Below are 26,127 nucleotides of genomic sequence, written 5' to 3' on the forward strand. Positions count from 1 at the left end.
CGTTTGCACGAGCTGTTCATAACTAAGGAGCATCAGCCGCACACTGTGCGGCACACATCTTTTGTTACAGTCATAATGAGGTAATACAGTAATAAATCTGCAAGTCATTTAAAATATATGAAAGGAAAGGCATTCGAGTAAATTACACACTTGTGTGAGAGGGGGAAACGGGGGTAGTAGAAAACTTCGGTTTTTGTTTCCATCTATCTCCCTGTGCTTACTGTATCCACTTATGATTGAATTATTATGGAAACACGTTCAGTTATCACTTTGTATATAGGCTATGACCCGTTTGAGCCCTAGAGACGACCGGAGATCTCTCCGTTTGTTGAAAGCTTCCCGGTGTTGACTCTCGTCTTATTCCGACGCATGGCACTGGACAGACAGAAGTTTTATTTTCTGTCTCACGTGGAGTTTGCGTTGGGGTTTGTAATGAGCTACAAGCCGGTCTCTTTCCGCGCCATATACAGATTTAATGAAGTGCACGTCACCGAAAGCAACAGATATGAGCTGGATTTTATTAATCATCGGCTAATTTCAAAATCAGCAAAGACAGCAATAAGAGAGATCGGCAACAGAAATGGTAAGATCATTTCATTTCTTTACTTTTAATGAAGATGGTAGTGTTAAGCGTCTGCGACTTACTTTCACTAATTCACTTTGATTTGCGATAGATTGCGGCGCTTGATGAAGGGGCTCAGCTCAGGTGATGAAGGGGCTCTGCTCAGGTGATGCGCGTCGTCATATATGACTAATATCATGACATATAGCTTGGTTTCAACAACCAGATGCATTTACACTTGTCCAGTTTCGTCTGGAATACGGCACAGACCACGTCCTCAAGTGGTTTGAGCGATCGAATTCAAATCCGTCTCGAATGCGTTTCGGAGGGCATTTACACCCTGGTCTTTTCACGATCGAAATGCTATCCGATCACAGAAAACGCATGAAGTGACCAGGTGTAAACAGCCCCTTTGAATCCATCGTCTACTTTTGTGGAAAGCTGACTAGAGTTGTGTCGCTCGAGTTGTCTTCTCTGATACGGAGAACGGCGGCGAATAGCTACACGAACCTGCCAGACATAGCCAGGCGAGCGTGAACGCGCATGACGTCACGCCCAGTCTCAGATTCGAGCCCGAATCCCTCTTATATATTTCACTGTACAGGGTTATAGAGGCGATCGCAGTGATCAAAGAAGGGCTCATTCAGCCCATCAGGCGATTGTTTAAGCATGTATGGGTTAGAAAACGGCTATTTTTAACATGAAAAGTTGCGCAATGCACCTTTAATAAAACCATTTAGAAATGATTTGAAAGGTTTAAGAACCAGTTTTGGTGAGAATGGTGACTTTCCCCGCTCCCCCCCCAGGCGGAAAACCAACCTTGCAACATCGGTAAGTTGGAAATAGAAGTCTTGTGAGAAGCGAGAACAAGCGAGAAACACAAAGTGCTTTGTGGCAATTCGACATAATTCTATGATAACACAGTGTATGATGTATTATACACTCTGTAGACATATAGCTCCACGCGATAAAGTGCACAAATGCACATAAGCAGCGGTTGAAAGCAGGAGCCCCCCTAGTCCCACTTTGGCAAAAAAAAAAAATAATTATAACTATCTTGGGGCCTCAAGATAGTAACTCGTGGCCTCAAGATAGTAACTCGTGGCCTCAAGATAATATCTCGTGGCCTCAAGATAGTAACTCGTGGCCTCAAGATAGTAACTCGTGGCCTCAAGATAGTAACTCGTGGCCTCAAGATAGTAACTCGTGGCCTCAAGATAGTAACTCGTGGCCTCAAGATACTAACTCGTGGCCTCAAGATAATATCTCGTGGCCTCAAGATAGTAACTCGTGGCCTCAAGATAGTAACTCGTGGCCTCAAGATAATATCTCGTGGCCTCAAGATAGTAACTCGTGGCCTCAAGATAGTAACTCGTGGCCTCAAGATAGTAACTCGTGGCCTCAAGATACTAACTCGTGGCCTCAAGATAGTAACTCGTGGCCTCAAGATACTAATTTGTGGCCTCAAGATAGTAACTCGTGGCTTCAAGATACTAACTCGTGGCCTCAAGATAGTAACTTGTGGCCTCAAGATAGTAACTTGTGGCCTCAAGATACTAACTCGTTGCCTCAAGATAGTAACTCGTGGCCTCAAGATACTATCTCGTGGCCTCAAGATACTAACTCGTGACCTCAAGATAGTAACTCGTGTCCTCAAGATAGTAACTCGTGGCCTCAAGATACTATCTTATGGCCTCAAGATACTAACTCGTGGCCTCAAGATAGTAACTCGTGGCCTCAAGATAGTAACTCATGGCCTCAAGATACTAACTCGTGGCCTCAAGATACTATCTCGTGGCCTCAAGATACTAACTCGTGGCCTCAAGATACTAACTCGTGGCCTCAAGATACTATCTTGTGGCCTCAAGATACTAACTTGTGACCTCAAGATAGTAACTTGTGGCCTCAAGATACTAATTTGTGGCCTCAAGATAGTAACTCGTGGCCTCATGATACTAACTCGTGGCCTCAAGATACTAACTCGTGGCCTCAAGATACTAACTTGTGGCCTCAAGATAGTAACTCATGGCCTCAAGATACTAACTTGTGGCCTCAAGATACTAACTTGTGGCCTCAAGATAGTAACTCGTGGCCTCAAGATAGTAACTCGTGGCCTCAAGATACTATCTTGTGGCCTCAAGATACTAACTCGTTACCTCAAGATAGTAACTCGTGGCCTTAAGATACTAATTTGTGGCCTCAAGATAGTAACTCGTGGCCTCAAGATACTATTTTATGGCCTCAAGATACTAACTCGTGGCCTCAAGATACTAACTCGTGGCCTCAAAATACTAACTCGTGGCCTCAAAATACTAACTCTATCTTGAGGCCACGAGATAGTATCTTGAGGCCACAAGTTAGTATCTTGAGGCCACAAGATAGTTATAATTAATTTTTTCTGCCAAAGTGGGACTAGGGGGGCTCCGTAGGAAGGTGCCGGAAGTGAGTTTTTTTTTTATGATAGTGTTGTGAAATATATGCCGCACAGCTGCAGGGGGAGCTGATGAGAAAACATGCGAAAACAAAAGTGAAAATCAGCGAAGAAATGACTAGAGTTGCCAAGTGCCCCTTTAAGCCTTTTTCTTTGAAACCAGAGAATAGTGTTTTATTATTTTTAGTTCTGTGGCTGTCTCATCATAAACTATTAAAAATGTGAAAACATGCTTTTAAAAAGTTAGTTTTTTCAACTTGCATTGAACTCTGAACATTCCTTTTAAAATAATGAGTCATGAGCAGGATATGAAGATCAAGGCTGGTTTGTTCAGCAGATAGATTTAAGTTGAAGTTGGATATTTGGGAGGGTTATACAGTATGTGAATCAAGCCGCTATGAGCCAGTAGTTGTCCTCCTCTCCAGTCTGTCCTCTTTAAAGTCAAACTAAATGCTTGCTTCAAGGGTTATGACTTATTAATAGGAAGACCTTAAGCCCCTGGAAAAATGACTGTGTTGTTTGTCCCTTGCTAGCTGAGCTGGTTGCTGTGTGTACATGTGTGGATCCATTAGGAGTAAATCCATCTGTATTCTCAGCCCCGAAGAGGGGAAATGAGAAATGGGTGTTAAAGCAGGCAGCTCACTGCAGAAGCCATTATCTGTGATGTCCAACCCTCAGGCCAGGACACCACAAACAGCTTCTGCCTCAGGACTGCGGGAGTTTGTGTCTATTTCGTCTCATATTGCAAATCAACACGGTCATCCTGAAGGACCACCACAGCCTGCATGTCTTTTCGAAACAATGCTCTCATCCAAACGAAAACCACAGCATTTCAATGCCATTCGCTTAAATTTGAGTTCGTAATTAAAACAGTTGTCATTAGCAAGCATTCAGGAAAATGCTGTAAGTGATCAAAAAATTTCGCCCCGCGAGTTATGTTTAAAGGGTCATTCCACCTCTGGAAAGATGAATGTGTATTTAAAATGGGTAATTTATGTAGAAGAAATGTGAGATTTGGCTTTGAGAAAAGCCAGAAAATGTATTTTTGGCTTATGTGGATGAAAGACAACAACTCCCAGAATGCACTGGCTTCTCTGCCCTAGGAGGCCACGCCTACCGGTAACAGAGCGCAGTAGTAAACAACAAGTGAGTCTCCGTAATGAGTCTGCACAAAAATATGTTTCGAGATCGCCCAAAATGTCCTGGATTCGACTTTTACGTTCTAAAGTCGCCATTCATTATGTTTACTGTCGCGGGAGAACGGCGCGAGGCTGGTGGCGTGATTTCCGATGTGCGACATCTGAGACGCACCGGTCTCGTATCTCTCACGGAGGAGCGGGAATTTTCTTACCAATGTTAAAACGCACATCAACTGATCACTTGTTTAGTGTTCATGTAAACACCACATTCAGATTCACCAATCAGAATGAATTCAGTTAGACTGAAACAAAAGCTGTACATGTAAACAGTGAATGGCGACTGCAGAAAGCAAAAGCTGAATCCTGGACATTGACAGCTGGACCCCTAAAGTTACTACTCGGCTTTCTCCACAGAACAAGAGCCTGCTAGCTTAGCTTCCAAAAAAATATGGCCGACACTGTGTGTAATCCCAATCCTCCATAATGCATCCGTCTGCGTATTCAATACCTTCGTCCATATTTTCTAAACGTTTTTGCTGGTGAAATCAGGCACTGATCTGTGATTGGTCTGTTAACGCATTAGGTCCCACCCCCTATGGGCGGGTTTGAGAGGGTGGGAACTAGTGCTTGTAGTCTACAGAAATCCCCCCCTCTTACACTTTCTCCTACAATGACGTAAAATGACGATTTTTGCGTCATTGTAGGAGGAAGTGAAAAAGGTAAATAGCAGATTCTCTCATCTCAGGGGAAAATAAGAGAGTGTTGCACGACCATTCAATAGTATAACTGGGTTTGTAATGCTACGTTCACACCGGACGCGAATCGCACATCAAATTTGGGTCTACCGTGTCTAGTTTGACGCTTGACCACTTTCTGTTAATTCGCGCGTCAAGAGCGAAACTTACACGGGTAAAATAAAAAGTTTGAAGCGAAATTCACGCGCGTCAAAACCGAAACCCGTTGACGGCCATCTTTGTTTATGTTGATCGAGCATTCATCGAGAGATTCACCGCACTGTATTTGCTCTGGAGAGCTAGAACAGCGGCGTGGGGATCATCGTTGCCGTATTTGTGTCCACCGGACCCTTCGGAGGCGAACCGTTTGGCTAGTTTCACCATTTGCTCGCTCCATGAGCTGCGGTACTGTCCAGCTGTCCAGCGGTACTTCCGCCCAGTTTGATGACCTGTTGTCCCGCATCGGAGCGAGGATCACCCTCGCCCTCATCCACCTAATCTAGCCGTCATTTATTTTTGTTTTGATAATAAATAGAGCCAGCTTCCAAAAGTTATTAACCAATCCTGTGATATTTTTTTTTCTTTCTTTTACGTCCAGACACGAATTTATGCACATATGTTGATTGTCTTTACATCATAGTACTATTTCATATAATCTAGATATGGAATGAATAACATTCAATACAAAATGTCTCGTATATAGAAATAATGCGATAAAAGTGATAAAATATTTGCTTTGTTGTGCATTAGAACCACATCAGGCATTTAGTCATATTACAAAATAATTTTTTGAAGCTTCTAGACACTTCACCACGTGAGCAAGCAGCTAGGCTCCTGATTGGTTAACGCGGCGCGAATTCACGGCAAAGTTCAGATTTTTCAACTCGGGCGGCAGACGCGAATTCGCGTCAAACGCGTGAATGCACAAATGGCACTTGCTAAATCATTTGCGCCATAAGTAACGCGCCGAAGACGTAACGCATCTTTGCATTGACTTAATATTGAAATCATTCGCGCCTGACGCGCTATTCGCGTCCGGTGTGAACGTAGCATAACAATGGAAATCTTTATGCAAATGGGTGGAGTGTCCCTTTAAATCAGACCAGTGAAACTTTCAGATTTGTTAATGAGTCAGTAAGCCATAAGTTTATATAAGTTATAACCTGCTTGTGGTGTTTTAAACTTGATTGTGTCTGCTTGTGTTTTTTTTTTAACTTTATATAGGCTTCAAAATGTATACATTTTGTATTAACTTGTAAAAATTATCTTGATAGACAAAACGTGTAAAGGTCACATCTAATTTTTTTGCGATTTTCCAAAAGTCTATGGGGAAAATGCATAGCTTTTTGATCCCGCTAACTTCCGAGTTGTCCTGGATGGCCACTATCCCAAACTAGGTCCTGTAGGGCCACTATCCCAATTTTTTTGTTGGAATCATAACCTTAACAGTAGTAAGATGAGGTAGACCAGACTGGATCACCAGACTGAAGCAGACCATAATACACTCCATCACCTAGAGTAAGAACATTAAGGAGGACAGCTGATGTGTAAACACACACATTGAGCAGTAACTGAAGGAGGAGACCTTTGGACTCCAGTCAGTCATGGTGTAGGGAAGGAGACGAGGCTTGTCGGAGAAAGACTTCCTGTCAGCAAGAATGTAATTTACTCACCTCTCACGGTGAACGCTGTGGGTGTTGAGTGTGTTGTGTAGAGGTTAATAGTCGACACATGACCTTCTGACTGTGGAGCTTTGGGCGCAGAGATGTTTTGGAAACATTACGCCAATGAAATTTATATACTGTCTGTTCTGAGAAACCGCTTTTGGAAAGTTTAAATCACACTGGGAAAACTCTTGAATACCACTTGTTTAAAGTTTTGCGATTATGAACTTATGAAGCAAGCAAGCACAACATTCTTCAATGGAGGAATGAAATTCATATGTATTTGGACACTCAACCAATGGTGTGAGTTTGGGAAAGTTACTGTCTATCTGCATCAATGACAGATGAGGAGTATTCAAGAAAACTGTTTGAAAGCAGTCTTTATTTTAGCAGTTCCGTTTGGTGACTCTAGTGGTGCAGAAATGACACTGTTCTGATTTAAAGCCAGTATGTGACAGATGACAGCAGGACTCAAGGGAAAACACTGGCAGAGAGACAGCTGATATAAGGCTCTGTGACCGCTCACTCATTCTCCTCATATGCTTTCTTGTACATCAAGTTAAGTCTAAGATCAGTTTACTGTTACCAGATGCTCACTTGAACATAGAGGTTCTTGCACAGGTTGGCCATATTTCTCTGCTGACACATACTGGCACAGCATCCGTGCTTTGACACTGGAGACCATATGTCAGAGTACAAAGTGTTGGGCAGATTGCTTGATCTGGGTCCAGTGTCTGTGTGATTATAGGCATACCATTTATGTGTGACACAAAACTACCAATTTTCCATAGTTTTGTTTGTAGAAGTTAAACAGATATTAGTAAACCAGTATTTAAGCCGACCCTAAAAGTTCCTTTAACCAATGTTATGCGACTAAAACCGAATTGTTTTCTCGCGCGATAATACATTCCAAAAATCGTGGCAACGGATGTTGGTGGGTTTATGTATATCGCAGCCACCGCGCTAGCCATTGTTTTTAATCGAATGAGACATAGGCATGATATCCAAACATTAATGGCAAGGAAATACCTTATTATTGGGAGCAGCCATGCTTTTGGTGTTTCTGGGTGTTTCTCCCACCTATCCGCTTCAAGTTCTTGATAAATTGTGGCATTTCTTTGTTGTTTAGAAGACAAGTAAAGTCTCGTTTTCTGTCCAAACATACCAACTTTAAAGAATAATTGACACTTACGTACACCAAGTGACCTGTAAGTACGGAAAACTAAAAAAAAAAATCCATTGCAGTTTTGCACAAAAAAAAAACACATCATGGGAGATTAAAAACGTTTTTGCGATCTATTGGAGTTTTGGCGAAAAAGACGTTTCCATTGGGCGTTTTTTTTGGTTTTTTTCAATTTGTGCAATTTGAAGGGTCATGGAAACCCAGCTATATTTAATTGTGAATTGTGTACAAAGAATCTAAGATTGTAGCTTGACTACCCAAAAACCGTCTGTTTTGTTCATGCAATTAAAGTAAACGGGCACCAGTGTGTTTTTTTTTTTTTTTTTTTAATTTTAAGCAAAAAACAGTTGAACCTTTGTCCAAAATGTCTTGTTTTGTGTTCCACAAAATAAAGAAAATCATTCTAGTTTGAAAAAAACAAACAAAAAAAAACTCTTTGATACTGTGAACAATGGAATTATATGTAGCAAACACATAGCAAGCTGAATAATACAAAATACCAGCACTCTGTTGCTTGTCAACCAAGATAACAGAATAGAACTTCCGCAGCATAACTAGTTTGTAGTTTTTTGGGACATTAATATAGAATTCATTTGAAGTCCGGTCACAGATTTTGTCCTTTCATGGCTTATTGCTTAATACCAAGCCCAAAGTAACTACTTACAGTAAACATTAGACATTACAGGTTTTATAGAATATATAATATAATATATATATAACAAATAAATACCTTGACTGTGTAGGGAAAGTGGAGGTAAGTGACAAGAATATGTAAGAATATGTTTTCCTTTCTGGAAAAGCCCATTGCATGATGCAGATAAGCAAGATAAGAAGTGACGGGGAGGCACAGAAAAAAGCTTGAGAGTGGTAGACAGGTGCATTTATATATAGAGGCTTGAGAGTGATGAAGGCAGATTATTGAGCTCATGTGAACAGCTCTGCTGTCATCTGTTTCACAGTTGCTGCTGCCGATGCCTTGCTTGACTTTACCCTTCCTTTTTTTTTTTTCCCTCTGATCAGTGCTTCTCTTTACTAGGCTTCTTGCACCACACTGTTCGTCCACCTCTTTAATCCCAAGGGCTTCCAGCTGCTTCTGTTTTTTTTAGCACTGCTGCTCACACATATAAAAATCCTAAGAAGCATCAGATATTATCTGAACTGCCTGCTATCAGCCAAATGTTAAAACCATGCTGTTTTTGACTCTTGTATATGAAGCAGTCTAAGGGCCTGTTCACATATCATGTCTTTTGCGCGTACTTAAGTTCGTTATTTCAAATGTAGGTACGCGGTATGCGCGCTCATAATGGAAGTGTTGGAATTGTTTTTTCCAAGCGTGTCCGCACCACTTCGAGATTAAAAAAATCTCAACTTTTCAGAATGCCGCAAACGCACCATAAGCGCACAGTAGGTCATGTGACAAGAACCAACCGGAGCGCAACGGCCCTAGCGCTTTGGAAAAAGGAGAATGCGTCGCGCCCAGCGTTTTCTACGCATTTTTAGGCGCTATATGTGAATCCGGCCTAAGGGCCTGTTAATTTCGCGCGCGTTATTCGCTGACGTTTAACGTCGCTTTAACGAATTGACGTTGCTGACGTTTATAGGGCCCTATAAAATCCGTTTTATTTTTTTCCCAAATTCTGTTTTTTTTCCGTTTTAATTTTTGCAAATTCCGTTTTTTCTGTTTTAATTTTTGGGAATTCAGTTTTGTTGTTGTTGTTGTTGTTGTTTTACCCTTTACTGTTATTTTAGTTGTAAAAAGAGCTTTTAATGTTGCTTTTAATGTTAATGATTAAAATGTACACATAAAATAGGCATTTACTCTTAAAATGACAAATACTGCATGATGCAACATAACACTGCACTCTAAGTACTTTAAGTAACAACAAATATGGTTATGAGCTTTAAACTGTCCTGTAAAATAAATTATATTAGTTTATATGAGTTAAAATAAAAGTCACACTCTAGCTGCGTCGTAATGTGCATACTATCCATCCTAAATAGTATGTGACATTAGTAACTGTCAATACTATTTCGGGCATAATGCACATTGGGACGCAGCTTCTGTCTCTCGCGCGCACTGTCGAGCGCTCTCTCGGACACACTCGCTCTCTCTCGTGCGCCATTTTGGACACAGTCTCTCTCTCGCGCTTTTTCGGACACAGTCTCTCTCGCGTGCTCTCTCGGACACACTCGGTCTCTCTCGCGCACACTGTTGAGCGTGCTGTCTCGTACTCTCTCTCGCGCGCTCTTGACTCGGACACACACACTCGGTCTGGCACCTCAGACAGACGTGCACGGAGGGGACTTTGTGTGTGTGTGCGACGAGTTTCTTAACTTTTTCGCCGACGAAAGCAGAGCCGCGGAGAGCCGCTTCGCCATGCGTGAAAACGCGGCTATTGTTTTGATGCAGTCATGAGCTGAAATGACGGGAGGGGTTGTGTCGCACAGATTTGCTTCCCAGTCTCTCTGCATTTTCCCCAGACATACTTTCTTCTCCCACCCAAAAAAACGAATTTCATTCCAAATATGTAAAATTCGGCGAAATTCCGCGTTAATACTAGATTCCGCGTTAATTGGCCAATTCCGTGATCGTGGAAATTATAGGGCCCTACGTTTATTCGCCTCGTGACTAAATAAAGGGTGCCAATGTGACTGTTGACACCGATGCGTAAAACGCCATGCGTAAACCCGCCTCAGGTTCGTTTTTTTTTTTCGTTTGACGTGCTATGTCAAAAACTATCCGACCAATGATATTGCTCACGCTTCTGAAATTACAGTAAAACACAACTTGGGGGCGCTCAAACACAAAACGGTCTTACCGAGCACACATATGCAACGGCGAAGAAGATATACGCCAAGTAGCGTTGCCGTCTACACAGCCAGGAAGAAATAAGATCAGGAAGATGCAAGACAAGATGAATGTAGAGTTGCTGTTCTCGTTGGTGCTAAAAAATAAAGATCTATATGACAAACGCGACAGGGACGACAAACATCTTGATAAAAGAGAACTGTTATGGAGTGGTATTGCTGAGCAAATTGGCGCCATCTAATGTCCGGGAATGAATTTGCATGTTCTCTCGGCTCATCGTCAGCGAATATCGCTTGGATGTGAACATGTGAACTGGCGGATAACGCGCGCTGATATTCGTTCCGGTGTGTATGGGCCTTAATGCTGACTCACATGCTGACTCGAAGAACTACAGAAGTTGTTTTAATTAGAGAACTTCAGAAATGTTAGCATGTACATCAGTTTGCGTAGCCAAGTGGTTAAATGTATAAGATGCTGCAGAGCGCTCTATTCACGTTTCTTTTTCTCCACCCTGCAAACATTTCACACTTCTTTCCTGGTTTGAGACTCAAGCATCTGCCACCAACCTTTTGTCGTGATCCTCTTACGCGGATTCTCTTGGCCAAATTATTCAATAAATATAATCACATCTAAGTGCACATATTTCTCAATGTGGAGAGGTTCTAATCAACATGATTACTTACTTGACATTACATATTTATCATATCTTCCACGATTTAGTTATGTGCTGCTTTATCTCCTAAGTCAGTCCTACAGTTAGTCCTAACACAAACACATTTTTCACTAGAACATTTCTATCATAGAAAACACTGATGATCAATATTGAGGATTTTATAACTCTATAATGTTATACAGTCTTTTTTAAAACAGTTTTTAACGACATTGTAAATCGTGTGCCCCTTTTGTTTGTTTTTTTGGCTAGTTTATAACTGTAATGTTCACTTTATTATGTGTACTTTTACCGGGGAGAAGTTAAACAAGTGCAGTAGTCCGTAAATTGTCCCGCTCTGTAAGGTTAATACACCACTATTAGACCCCCTACTGGTTCCTCTGTCAGCAGCGGGGTAGGAGGGTCTTAGGGGTGTGAGCCAAAGGACCATAAACTAATTAAGGTTGTAGAGAAGTGGAGCCCCTTTAAAATTGTTTATAAACCATTAGGGGGAAACACGTTCTCCCGGGGATCCTTCGTGCAATTAGAACCAAGGTCAGAGGAACGGCGGTCGGGGAATGGGGCTCGCTCAGAACTGCTGCTGTGGACAGAAAGTGGCATTTGCACTGGGGCAAATGCTCGCTTTTATTAATTTCCTAAATAAATAGGTGCCTCACGAGACCCTTTGTCGGTAAAATGCACCTTCAGTGATATTAATGAACCTCTTGCTTATTTAGCCTATTTTCTCTCTCTCTCTCTCTGGCTTCCCCCCCCTTTCTCTACCTCCCTTTTTTCTCTCTGTATGCCAACTTAAAAGAAAGGGAACCATTTGCAACCATTTTGCACATTGTGGCTCTTGGGGGTTGGTGTCAAATGCAGAACTGGAATGTGTGAAATTGGTTAAATGGAGAAAGGGACTTGTTAATCATTAATTTACTAAAAAGAAGCAAATGTTGTTGTATTTTGTCGCGGTTCCCGTGATTATGAGAGCCCTTGTTGTATTAAAATCAATGGCATTCAATGTTTCACATAAGCCACAGAGACTGGAGGTAAACAGTCCCAGTTGTACTTGTAGGTAATCTGTCCATTTTATCATCTCTCTCGTCTGTTATCCCCCCCTTGAACGTGGTTAAACAGCCAGGACAAATTAATTGCCTGTGGAGCTTGCTATTTTGTGATAATCAGATACGTATTTGCATGAAATGGTGGCAAAAAAAAAAAGTCAATAGGGCCTGAGGCCTTAAAGGTGGTTGATTGATTTCACTTTTCTAACTTTAGTTAGTGCGCAATGTTGCTGTTTGAGCATAAACAGCATCTGCGAAGTTACAACGCTTAGGCAATGTGTCCACCAAAGTGTTTCCTGGGGTATGTTTTCAATGGGAGCGCCGCGTTTTTTAAACGCCATGAGCGTACCGAGGCGCTGAGCGTTATTTTTTTCACGCTGAAGCGCAGAGCTCCCAATGTTTTTTACTGGTCGCTGAACAATTTTCAACTTTGGATAAAACGCAGTGCTCATCACTGTCACTTTTCACCCAGCCGTCCAATCACAGTGGAGGAGGGGCGGGACTATTACCACACCGACCAACTGTCACAACATTCAACTGCTGCGGATATTCTGTATAATAGCAACGAAACGTCTCAACGGAAAAAACGCTCTCAAGCGCCCAAAGCATGGCGTCTTCAGCAGAGCGTCTATTGGTGGACACACGGCTTTGGTGGACACACGGCCTTAAAGTTCAAAGAAAAGGGAGATATTTGCTTTTTAAAGAAATAGTTGTTTAAGGACTACAACAAACGGCTGGTAGGAACTACACAAGCTCCCTCCTGGGTTAGGAGGGAGATTGTGAACATCACTAACCCTAAAATTTGCATAAACCCCGCCCCCGGGAACACGCAGACCATGTTGAGAAGAGGAAGAGCTGTTGTAGTCCAGCACATTTGTGAGTAAGCTCAAACTTTAGCATATCTTTTCACATGCAATAGAAAGTCACACTGTGTGCATCTCACAACAGTTCCTATTCATACGATTTAAAGATTATCCTGACAGAATATCCTAATTGAAGATGGTTAACTCCACCTCAGCGACATAAATTCATCAACTGACCATTCAGTGATGTCCTGTTGCGTTCCACATGTTGTCACTTCTTCTTAGTCTCTCCATCTTTGACCCGGTTTAAACATAAAAGGAAGAACAGGTTCTCTTGAAGCTCCGCCCATTGTGTTGCGTTTGCATTTAAAGGGCCAGACACAAAACGGTGCGTTTTTGCTAACCGTCTAAAACCGTATACAAATATCTGTGGGGTATTTTGAGCTAAAACTTCACATACACACTCTGAGGACATAGATTTATCTCGTGAAAAGGGCATTGTATCACCCCTTTAACAATTTGATTTGGCCTCTGCTTCATTGGAACAGTTTATTGACTGGAAGTGCGGCTCTGCAGATTGCATTGACACATGCTCCTGCCAGCCTATATTTCCATCTCTTACACATTTAGAATTGATTAATTCTTGATCTTTGATGCATATGCCAAGTCAACAGATGATCTTTGAAGAGTCTACGCTGCACGTCAGACCTCTTGCCTGAAATGCGTCCTAGGTTTTATTTTATTTTTTTTAAGTGTGAATTTTCTGGAGGACCCAATGGGTTGAGAGAGAACACAGATGAAGCGGCCCTCTTTTATCCTTATCAGCTGGGCGCCTCTCAGGGAAAAGGGTTTGAGATGTCCTTCACTCTTGCATGCTGAGACCAGCGAAGCTACAATATAGCAGCCAGTACCTTCTCAAGAGCACTCTTGAGACACTCAGACTTTTCCCTCAATCTGTTTTTTATTTTTATTCTTCACACTCTTTGTCTCTCTCTGTGAAGAACACAGTACTGGGCCAGCATGCAATTTTACTTGTTTCCCCTTGGGCCTTCATGGCCCTATGCACAGTCGGGCTATATTGTGAACTGTTGTTTAGAGCTATTGTCTCAAATTTTGTTTCTGCACATGTTCAATAGAATTATTTTATTCCACGTGTGTATCGGTGTTTTTTTTGCCAGGGTTGCAGCAGGGGCCGCTCTTTTGTTTTAGAAGGCTGAGTTATTCTCCTGCCCCCATGCCAATTATATTCAATCAGCCACTCTTGAGAAGGTGGCAGCAGAAAAAGCTTGAGTTTTCTGCTTGGCTGCCAGTCTCTCCTGTCCCTCTTTTACTGACAGCCGTATGCCTCCGTCTCAGCTCACTGAGCCCCACAGTCAGATGTATGATAGTGCAGCCTGTCGCTCATATTATGCCTGCCACATAACCTTCCTCATTAACTCCCCTCTAAGCATGCACATGTGAACGTACTAAACTCATGAACCATATCTTTAAAAGGCAAATCCATCAGCCCCTGGCCACAATAACATGAATATGATGCGCATTGTGTGAATACATTCTCTAGTGTCCCTTTTTGACTATCAAGATAATGTAAAGGCTATGCCATGGTATTCACTGAAGAGAGACAACAGACGTTAAGCAACAAAAAAACGATGATTCTGCCAATCATCCATCTTCACATCGTTCCAAACCCATTTTCTTTTCTCAGCTCTTTTCCATAGTGGGCAGAGTTGTCAGGCGCCAACAAGGACCATAGAAGTAGTGCATACTGAAATTCCCTCTATCAAAGCTCTTAAATCGTATCTATATTCCCTTTTCAGAACAAAACTAAATGCCTTGATGCAATGCACCAGGTTTGACATCTTTAATGCAAAAATGCCATTAGCATGCTTGTCTTGTAACGGAAAAATTTGCACCAGTTCAAATTTGTTGAATCAAGAATGTGTTTTGAAATCTGTAAGTAATTGTATTTCTTCAGAATACTTTGAATATAGCACATGGGACATATAGTATACTTGCATGGTGCCATTTCGAATCCATTTTGGAGCTTGAATTATGTAGTGAACAGTCTTCAGATTGCCCTTTTGTACTTTCATTTTTCAGTGAACTCTTCTTCTAAGACTCCATGACTGACATAGAAAAGAAGAGTATAGTTTATTTAAAAGAGGGAACCAGGGAAGCATTGAATGCAGACGCTGAAAGGTTCAGAAGATAAGCTCATGATCCTGGATGTTCATACTCTGCATTTGCTGGGTTATTTCTGATCCAGCTTTGCCTGGAAAAGCAGGAGCGATTGAGAGAGGAAAAGAGGGCTGCTTAGACTAATGGAAATGCACCAGCAGCCACATAGAGGGTGTAAAAGCCCTCTCCTCTCCATGAATAACACAAAGCTGAGGTCTTATTATGTGCTCGGGTTATCATGGGTCATCATCACAGCTCCAAATCCTTTCAGCAGGCCTGCTGTTTGCATCAAGCGGATCTTTTCACCACTTCTTATCAAAGGACTGGCCGTCATCTCTTCAGATTTGCAGTTATTCACTTATTTACAAAAAAAAAAAAAAAGTCACCACCTTCTTCTGTTGATTTCAGATCACCTTTTTTTGTTCAGTTTGTAGCTTTATTCTTTTTCACCCAGCGGCGAAATCAGTCTCTTTGTAGGAAGTGTCAAAGGGAGATTAGTAATCTACTGAAGGTAAGTGATGGACAGTACCCAAAATTTAGTTGTTAGCTCCAGTTGCTTTACCTGATCAAAAAAGGATGCCATGAAGCTTGTGCCCAAGCCAAAGCTTTAAACAAATTAACACCTGCTTGTATCATCAGAGCCCCTCCTCTCCGGTCCAAGTCAAACCCTTCCTAGTTGTCCTTTTCAAGATTTCAGGATCCTCTAAACTTGGTCCAGAGCTGGGTAATGATATTACTATGGGTACTGGATTATTTACAGCTCCTATGGTTCAGTGTGTAAGAGCACCTGCACTTCATTAAGGCATGGATGCTTTAATAATGCAGACATAATTACAGAGGTCTCTGGGCAGGCTTAATGCATGCTTAAGACTGACCCACTCTTCCTGCCTCGGAGGTAATTGCATTGCATCCATGTGTCTCCAGAACATGACATACAAGGAGCAAGAGAAAGAGGCATTTAACTTGTTTAGCTCCTATCATCCAATGGATTTCTTATCAGATGTTGTCTCCTGGGCAATCTTACAGAGTTAAAGCTACAGAAAAACAACAAAATTAAACTGGTGATCTCTTTTCGCTCTACACTCTTAGTTAGAAGAAATGGTTCTGTTTAGAACCAGAAATGGTTCCATCCCCCGCTTCATATATGGAACTTTTTTGGTAAAAGGTTCTATTGGCCAAGTATGGAACCCCAGGATTCTATATAGAACCCAGAGGAACCCCTTTTTTTAAGAGTGTATAGAATACGTAGCGCTGATATCCCAGTATATCCCATTGGAGTGTTGTTGGAGTCAGTTTGGCCTGTAAGCATAAACAAGGAAGAATTTGTATCCATGAGCCCTGTTACTTGGTTTTTATTTCTGCAGTGTCATGCTGGGGAGCTCTGCAAGCACGAATAATCGCATTGGAAGCATTTCCAATTAGAGAGAGAGACTGTGAAAGTTTAGGCTTAAATGATTTCATCAAGTTGCTCAAAGGAAGCCATTAAGAGCAAATTGTCTGGTGACTCCTCACAAATGTCTTGAAACTACAATATACCGTGTAAACTACCTGTTCAGTTTGTAATAATAATAATTCATTACATTTATATAGCGCTTTTCTCAGCACTCCAAAATAGGGTTGGGTATCGTTTGAATTTGAACGATTCTGATTCCGATTCCTTGTTTCGATTCCGGTTCCTAACGATTCTCGATTCCGATTCTTTTAAGAGGCAGGGTCAAAAAAGTTTAGCTAACCTTGCTAACCAACGGCCTTTCTGAAGGAAATACTCCTTCTGTAAAAATACTCCTTTTGTCACAAATTTTGCATTTTGCCGAGATTTCGTTATTTTTAGAAAAGTGAAGCCACACTTTGGATCGCCGACGTAAGGTACTCATGTTCGACTCGCGTGGTTATGCCAACACTTCCGGTAGACACTTCTTCGTTGGTGTTTTTCAGTGGTTTCTTCTTCCGCTCGGTGGACTGTGGATATCGAAACTAGGAATCGAAATTGTAACTTTTGAACGATTCCGGGAAAAACGAAAAGTTAGTCTCGGTTCCAATCGATACTCGATTCTCGATACCCAACCCTACTCCAAAAGCGCTTTACATAGAAGGGGGAATCTCCTCAACCACCACTAGTGTGCAGCGTCCACCTGGATGATGCGACGGCAGCCATATTGTGCCACCACACACCAGCTTACTGGTGGAGAGGAGACAAAGTGATGAAGCCATTTGGTATATCTATATATGGAGATTATTAGGAGGCCATGATGTACAGGCCACTGGGCAAATTTGGCCAGGATGTTCCCGGGGTTACACCCCTACTCTTTCAAAAGACATCTGGTGATGATACTTCCTGTCAATTGGTACATTTTCGGAATACTTCCTGATCGCTTTGGACGAGGAGCAGATGTATTTTCTTTCACGGGCTAAACCTTCGAGAAAAAATGTTTTTTGGACACAGCATTGTCGTCAGTTTATGTGGTTAAAATAGTGTAGAAACAACATTGAACTGATAGTCCCGTGTTTCAATTTTGACTGTTAGCATGCACTTCGCACGCTAGAGTTGGAGACAAGACTTTGCCCACGAGATGCCCTTGTTCTCAGATCTGGCCTGATTGTGACTGTAGCTCGAATCGTGATTCCCACTCCTTCCCCCCACAACAGAGCCGGTTTGCCCTAACTCTCAGGGACTCCTGCAGAGATAGATTAGCCCAGCATGGAGCGTTAATGTTCACTGAGCCACAAGCATCCTCCAGGGTCAGTGCTCCAGCTGAAGATTAGGTGTAGACCTGCGAAAGTAGGCCAAGCACGGACTCAACCGCCGCCGCCCCATCTGTTTCAGTGCCGCCTCATTGTGTTGCCCCTTTAAAGTCCTGTTTCGAGGTCACTGCGAAGAGGTGGTGGCTTTTTTTTAATGGTCGGGAACCAGCTATTCATGTATTCATCTAAGGCACCTCTGGAGCGCAGAGGCCGCACATCTGAGCCTGAAGGACAGCTGAAATTGTTTATCGGTTAATGACTTCTCTCCCCTCGCGGGTGTTTGCCGCCTCAGCTGCTCCCAGGCTACATTAAAGCATCCTGACTCTCTGAAGTCTCATCAAAGATGGAGCCATAGACCTACTCGCGTAGTGCAGAATATCTGTCCGTCCACCTTTGCAAGTTGAAGACTGATTACGAAAATCCTTCTCTTTGTTCAGTCCTGGGTATTTGCACTTGTTGGGGTTTGCCAAGGCACAGGGGACCATGATATTTGGCAAGCAATTAGGTGATTGTCCAAAGTGTATAATTAACTCTCCTACAGTCATTACCTCTTGACAAATTTTGGATCCCTCAAAAGAGCCACTTGAGGTTGATCCAATGATAATCGAAAGGCAGATAAAACTGATATCAGTGCAATTTATTGCAAAGGAAAAGGCTAGCCACCATTTGAGTGTAGCTTCTATACAATTGCCACTAAATGTACTTGCTTTTCAAAAGTTTGTATGAGGGTGTATGATATAACTCAGACTGCTTGGTAAGGTGTCAACCTTTATAAACTGCCATCTCTCCATTTTTTTTCCAGTGAAGATATACATTCTCATGGTCGTCATGGCAGATAATTTGATCTTAAACTTTTTAAGCTTCTATCTTTCGATGCATTCCAGTAAAATGTAGTCAGTGAAGGTTGAAAGCAATAGTGCAAGACTATCCTTAAACTATCCTTTTTTTTTGCTGTGCTCTATCCTACACACACATTTATATGACCTTCCAAGTTATTTACTTGCTCTGTCGCATGCTACATCTTTCCCACACTTTGGTTTAGGGGGGTAGTTTTCACAGCGGGTGTCTTTGGACCCGTTAACGGTTGAATGTCCCTCTCACATACAATGCACACGTCCACAGTCAGTCTGTTATTTTCCTTGTACGCATACCTCCTTCACATCAGCAGTTTCATTGGTGTGAATGATGGCTCTGCAACTTCTGTTGATTATATCCATGGCCGACAGTCTCCGCATAGCTAACCACCCAATTTATCATCCCTAACCCACAGCTTATTTTACGCTGGCTCTCGACAGCTGAACTCGAGCTCAGTTTCTATGAGCGGTATAGCTAGTCTAAGTTTCCTCCAGTGGGAGCGCAAAGGGAATCCCACTGAGGCTTGGGGAGAGATAGACGTGGGTGGGGGTCTCTTAAGTAGCTTTATGGTCAAGAAGGGTCTTTTAACGAAGGCTGAAATGAATGTGGTAATTAAGCTGCACTGTTGGCCACAGGACCTTGATGAATATTATCACTTAATTATAGGGATCACTATTCCCAGCACGCAGTTGAGCTCTGCCAGCACACAGTTTCCTTCCCAGTGTGAATGGGCAGTGGTGCATGCGTTTGTGCATACATGTGCATATGTATGGGGTGTTTTCAGTTTGTGCTGTGTCCAATGCGTCATTGTGTTCGCATCTCTACATTGTTTACTCGTCCCCCTCTGGCCAGTTTCAATGTATTATGTAACTATTATGTGCACTCTGTTGTACTTTTGTAACCAGTAACAATGGAGAGAAGTAAAACTTAAAGGAGTAGTTCACTTTTGAAAAAAACTATTGCTGATAATTTGTCATCCAAGATGTCCATGTCATTCAATCTTCAGTCGAAAAGAAATTAAGGTTTTTTTAATGAAAACATTCCAGTTTTCTTCATATAATGCACTTTACTGGTAACCAAACAGTTCAAGGTCCAAAAGACAGTTTCAGTGCAAACTGCAAGCTGTTCAAAGGGCTTTAAATCAAGCGAAACGATCTCTCATTTAATAAATAAAAAACAATTTTAAGTTTTTTAAGTTTGTGACTCTCTTGTTCGAACTCGTTCATCAAAATGAACAAATATTTTGTTCATTCGACGAACGAAACAAATGAATTGACTCGGAAAAAAGATTCGTTCACTCTCAAAAGGAGAGTCACGAACGTGCATCGCAGTACAACAGAGCATTTGAGCTTACAAAACGTAAACTTTTTTTTTTTTTTTAAATGAGCGATTTTTTTCGCTTGAAAAGACCCTTATTCATTGTCTGGAATCGTTTAAAGCCCTTTGAACAGTTTGCAGTTTGCAGTGAAACTGTCTTTTGGACCTTGAACCATTTGGTTCCCACTGAAGTCCATTATGTGGAGAAAAATGATGGAATGTTTTCATCCAAAAACTTAATTTCTTTTCGACTGAAGAAAGAAAGACATGAACATCTTGGATGACATGGGGGTGAGTAAATTATCGGCAAAAGTTTTTTCAAAAGTGAACTACTCCTTTAAACATGCAAAACAAGTTTCGTCTTAAAATTAGACTCGTATAAGATGATTTAACTGTTAAAGGCATTTAGGATTCACAAAAGGATTAATTAATTGTGCGTTTATATCATGTATTTAATTGAGAAAATATGTGTAGACATTTAAGTTTCTCATAATTACTCTCTTTTCCTTCAAGGACAACTACACCTTCGCCCAGCCTGGTATTCAGAGGAAAGTGAAGGCACTAGAGGAGCTGGTCAGCCGGATTGATGGTGCGTACCCTCCATATTTTCCTTTTTTTTCTGCCCGTGTCCTTTCTCTCTCTCTTTATCTCTCTGTCTCTGACTAACCCATACCAACCCCCACCCCCAGCTGCAGTGTCAGCCCCAATCAGTGCACCAGTTCTTTGGCCTTTAGTAGAGAGCGCTCGCTCTGGCCAGGAAAGCAAAAGGCATTGGAGCATAAGCCTCTCTCATTACTTTCTATTAGGTGGCCGTAATCAGAATTCAATGCCCATTTCTCGGAGACAGGAAGCCCTCTCCTCTCCTCTTGCACAAGGCCTCTATCTCCTCAGCCTGCATTAGACCCAATGATTGCTTTAATTTCTGAGAGAAAGACTGCAGTCAGAGCATATTGTTGATGTATTCACCACACTCACTTTGTCTATGTGGGAAATAGAGAGAGAGAGAGAGACTTTGTGTTTCACTCTCATCAGTTTTTATGCTTTATATAGAATTGCTTGTTCTTTCTTCCACTTTTGTTTGATTGCCTGCTCTATTCTATACTTTTGCTCTAACAGAAGCTTTCCTGCCTTTTCCAGTTTGATTATTCTGTGAAACCCATCGAAGTGAAATAAGTGGCTGATTACAACGGTTTTTGCTTTTCTACTAATGAAATTATTTTTCCAAACACGTGGACAACTACTGTACATATGGGCAGATGTGTCTTCTGAAAAACCTGCTAAAAGTAGATAGATGTTCCTCTAGTTTTCATCGTTCTTGCGGTTTTGAATCAGAAAATGTGATTGTATTTCATCGAGACAAGCACATTTACATGGTTTAATGAGCCTGGTGATTGAGGAATATCATTTGAAGTGTTTGTACTCGGGCTTGTTCTTGAGTAACCTTCACATTGTCAGGCTCCAGAGCTTTTCGCCTGTCACATTTATTGTGTTTAGCCACTCTTGATTACAGATAATGTCTTCTATTAGACATTCAAATGGGGTTTGGAAGTGCCTTGCATAGTAACCAATGAAAGGGAACAATTGATATTTGGGATTCATGCATATGACTCCTGCCTTTTTTTCCTTTAGCTAAAAAAATAACTTCTGCTTTGTGAGTAATTCTGAAGGATGCCATTAGTGATCCTGATGGACTATTTTTTTTTTTTTTTGAGGGCAGTTTATTTTTATCTGCCCCATTAACCCTTATGCTGCATTAGGGACATTTTTGGTCTTTTGCAGTTTAATTTCTTTGACCATTTTGGCTGTTTTAATGCAAATGGTATGAAATTTGGCAAAATTGTGACTTTTTGGATACATGTAAAAAATGTGATCCCATTTTGCAAAATATGTATAACACACACTGTGTAGATCAAATAGTAACACTCAGCACCATAAAGACCAAAAATGGCCCATTGAAACCCATTAAAACGTTGTTTAAATCTGAGGCTGTCAGTAATACATGAAACATGATTTTTGCACAAACATCCTTTCATTTTGAAGTAAAAGCATTATATTTGCATTATATAGTGTATTCCACCAGATGACGTCACTACATATTTATTCCCTATGGGTGGAAATGCACCTTATTTTAGGCAATAGGCAATGTTTAATAGGTGGCCATTTTTGGTCTCTAACGCGCTAAGTGGGATTTTTTGCAAAGTGGGACTGTGATAATCCAAATCTAAAGTTTTCTCTTTGCATTTAGTTTATTGAAAATAATTGAATTTTTGTGTTTTTTCCTCTTATACAAAAAATCAATGGTTTCGCAAACAAAACTGGTAATTTAAAGGGTTAAAATCCTGAAATTGAATACATTTTTGGTAGTTATGATGAGGACTGATGCTGGTTAAAAGATTTAACTTGGTAAAAGTGGAAAATAATAATAATATATAATATTTTAGGCAATGTTTAATATGTGGCCATTTTTGGTCCTTAATGCACTCAACGGTGTTAAAAATCGAATGCAGCACAAGGGTTAATAATAATAAAAAAGACAAATTCCAACTAATTTTGAGATATATAACTCTCATGATTTCATATGAATTCATACAATGTACAATTGAGACTGGATGAATTTGCCAAACTGTAAAATACTTACAAATTTCTACTAGATTTTGTTGGTTATTCGCAAATGTATTGATTTGGAAAAGGACCACCACACCGTGTCCTGACCAGCTATGATGCAATTAGATTTCAGCAGTAAGCAATTTGTCTTGACATGGCTATAAGAGACACAACAATACATCCCATATAATCTTTGTTTTGTTATTTTCAAGTTATATGATCCATTGTTGCTTCCATCATGACTGTTAAAGTTAAAACTCAATGATAAGCATACTCAAATGAAACCACTTTTAATAGTACAGTCGGTGCCTGAACTGCCGTAGAAATAGAAACCGTACCAAAAATAGAATCCCCTATGACTTGTATCATTTCTCGGTCACAGATGGTTTGGACAGAACCTTGGATTAACATAGAAATGTTCGTGTGTCATGGCGTCACGACAGGTTAGGACGCAGTGAGCGTTACGCAATGGTTGATGCTTTGGCAATGGTGGAGCAAAAATAGGTAATGTAACTGGCTGTTTTTTTTTTTTTCTAAAATGGAAATGACAGAATATTGAGTTCTGGTTTATTAAACTGTTGGATAAAAGCAATATCACACTCTTAAGCTGGTCTAAATATCAATATAGCTTTTTGTTTCTTGCCCAAGCAGCTGCTCATACAGAGATGAGCTTTTCGTGAGTGAAGTTTAGATGCCAAACACCTCTTTCACATTTCCCATTACTCCTTCATTTTAGTTAATCTACTCTGATCAAACCTAATTTGATCGAGTCAATTGGGTGGGGATTTCTTGTCCACATCAGATAATCACTTCTCTTGATTTAGTCCTATGGGTCAGTGTGCTGTGTTCACAGCATAAATCATTGGGTTCGACTCGGTAGGACAAGACGCAAATAGCAATAGTATGTTTTAATTCTCGCCATCTGGGCCAACAGGGACAACATGCCAAGAAAATAGGGTCACAACAGAAAAGGTATTGGTTGTCTCACTGCTTTCCAAAGGGGGATACTCTTCGGCCAGCTGAGGGGAAAGTTTGGTTGTGTCTTTTTCTTAATGAAAAACAACAAGTTAATACAGCAAGGTCAAAGCGCGCATAACCTTGCATTCGACGGCTCTTTCTTACCAGCAAGTCCTCACTCAGTGTGGGTTGGCGTTTCCATATATAAAAGAGGTGCCAGAGAAGAGAGGGTGTAATTGCTGGTCGCCAGAGAGTTGGGTTTCTGCCATGCTCATCTTCATCAGGCTGCCTGGATTACTGTCGCATTATTTCCAAATTTCCCCCTTGTAAGGACGGCACATGTCGACCTTAATCAGGCTGCTCTTAGATCTGGCACTGTCGTGGTGTTTTACATCATATTCTCCCCTGTAATAAAGTTGGGGATGTAAATCAATCAGGCGAACCCTTCTTGCACTCTTTTCTTAAGGCACGTAGCATGCTTGGTCACTCTCCTGTCCCGAACTGAGGTTACCTCTTCCAGCACTAATGAGGCTAGGGGTTTAAAACATCTGGCTGCTGGGAAGGTCTGAGCCCAGACCTGCAGTGTAGTGATCAGGGTATACTGACGCGTGATGCTCCGACACCTTCGTTCCATATGGCTCCGCTCAGTCAGGGTACAGCTAGGGCATGTTTGTCAGGGCTCACAGCGGCCCACCGACATGACAGGCGTTCCCCGCTGGAAGCCGCCCCGGAACATCAGCGAGAAAGGCCGAAGGTCTTCTGACCTTGCAGCTGTGAGCTGTCCGTCCCTTCTCGCTTGTGTTCGTGAACACCCAGATGTTCGCATACAGATGCACTGCTCAGGTGCTGAGGTCACGCCTACAAAACACCTGCTTTTTTGTCATGCCTTTGAGATTCCACTGGCGGGAATAATGCCAGGAATGAATATGTAGAGGGAAAGAGAAATAATTGCAGAATTTACCAGTTTAGAGTTCTGAAATGCATCGAAGTCTTGTAACTACTCTAACTGAATAGTACTTTCAGAGAAAAAGAACGTTTATTTGGTCCATTCTGAGTTCATTGATATTCACTTCGCCCCTGGTTTTTGCACCAAAGAAGAGCCGTATTTAATTTCAACTTGTTTGATCAATCGGTTGCAAAGCATTTGAGCAGTGTTTTTTTTTTTTTTTTCAGCTGTAGCGCCCCCTATAAGCATTGTTTGGCTCAATTTGTGTTGAGTGTGTTTTTTCCCGGAAAATTACGAAATTCCAATTATAAATAAACAAAAATGGGTCCCAATTTATATTAGAGCCCAACCGATAAAGGATTTTGAAGGCCGATACCGATATATATTTTAAAATCCGATATATCGGCCGATATTTTTTTATTTATTTTTATTTTTTATTTCAGAAAAGCGCAACAAAACATTAACTGATTTACCTAACGTTAGTTATTTGTAGTTTAAGAGTTTCTTTTATTGTTACAACAGAACAGATGAACATCAAAATATATTAAAATTCTGATAAATAAAATAATTATTAGTCCCTACATTGCCTTATAAGCTACCTGCAAACTGGATCAGCAGGTTGCAGGAGGTGTGGCGCGTTATACACGAGTGTTGCCAACAGGGACGGTGTAGAGTGCCCTGTAGTGGACAAACTATACAACTCTAACACTTATTACATGGTTGAAGCGTGTTTCGTCCATTTTTATTTTATTTTTGAAATATTAATTTATCGGCCATTATAACTGCCGATACCGATAGTTTGGAAAATGCCTAATATCGGCCGATAATAACGGTCTGCCGATAAATCGGTCTGGCTCTACTTTATATTAAGTGTCTTTAACTACTATGTACTAGCACTGAAATGAATAATTTGATAAAAATGGATTTATTGTCTACGTACATGTTTTTACATTGTACTTATTTTTTTTTTAAATACCTGCATGTACAGTTGAAATTAATTTATGTAATTACACTGTTGACCCTTCCCTTACACCTTAACCCACCCTTATACCTACCCATACCACCACACCTGTCCCTATCCTTACCCGTATCACACCTCAATAACAGCAAAAGTGTTTTACAATACAACATCCACACAATGTGTGCTATCTACTTACTTTTGAAGTATGTACATAGTATGTAAAGCCACTTAATATAAAGTGGGACCGCAGCTTGGATCAAAACAGCTTTGTAAAAGGTGAAAAATCGGAATTGTGTTTGTGTACTAATTAGTTATTGTTACATAGAGATTGTACCTGTGACAGGTTACCTGTAAAGCTGAATAGAGAGGGCAGCCAGATGGCATGAACATAGTTTGAGCTTACTTTAAATCTGTCCCACTTGTTTGTACATTCTGTTTGGTGATATGTGCTCAGTTAATTAGGACTGCGGCTAATTATTTTTAGTAATTGAGCACTTGCAAATTATGCAAATAAAAATAAAAAACTGGA

The 26,127-nt window shown here is 41.1% G+C and overlaps 1 protein-coding gene across 3 annotated transcripts in view; it reads left to right on the forward strand.

Annotated features, from left to right (window-relative positions):
- The window catches only part of tbc1d22a (TBC1 domain family, member 22a), a 171,523-nt gene that overhangs the window by 75,851 nt on the left and 69,545 nt on the right, over window positions 1-26,127 (forward strand). For all 3 annotated transcript variants that reach the window (XM_089126595.1, XM_089126597.1, XM_089126596.1), the window contains one exon: window positions 20,644-20,719. In XM_089126595.1, the coding sequence (XP_088982721.1) occupies window positions 20,644-20,719 (76 nt within the window). The remainder of the gene's footprint in view (window positions 1-20,643; window positions 20,720-26,127) is intronic.

The sequence above is a fragment of the Pimephales promelas genome, chromosome 24, assembly GCF_988280905.1.
Source record: "Pimephales promelas chromosome 24, fPimPro1.hap1.1, whole genome shotgun sequence".
Taxonomy (NCBI): Eukaryota; Metazoa; Chordata; class Actinopteri; order Cypriniformes; family Leuciscidae; genus Pimephales; species Pimephales promelas.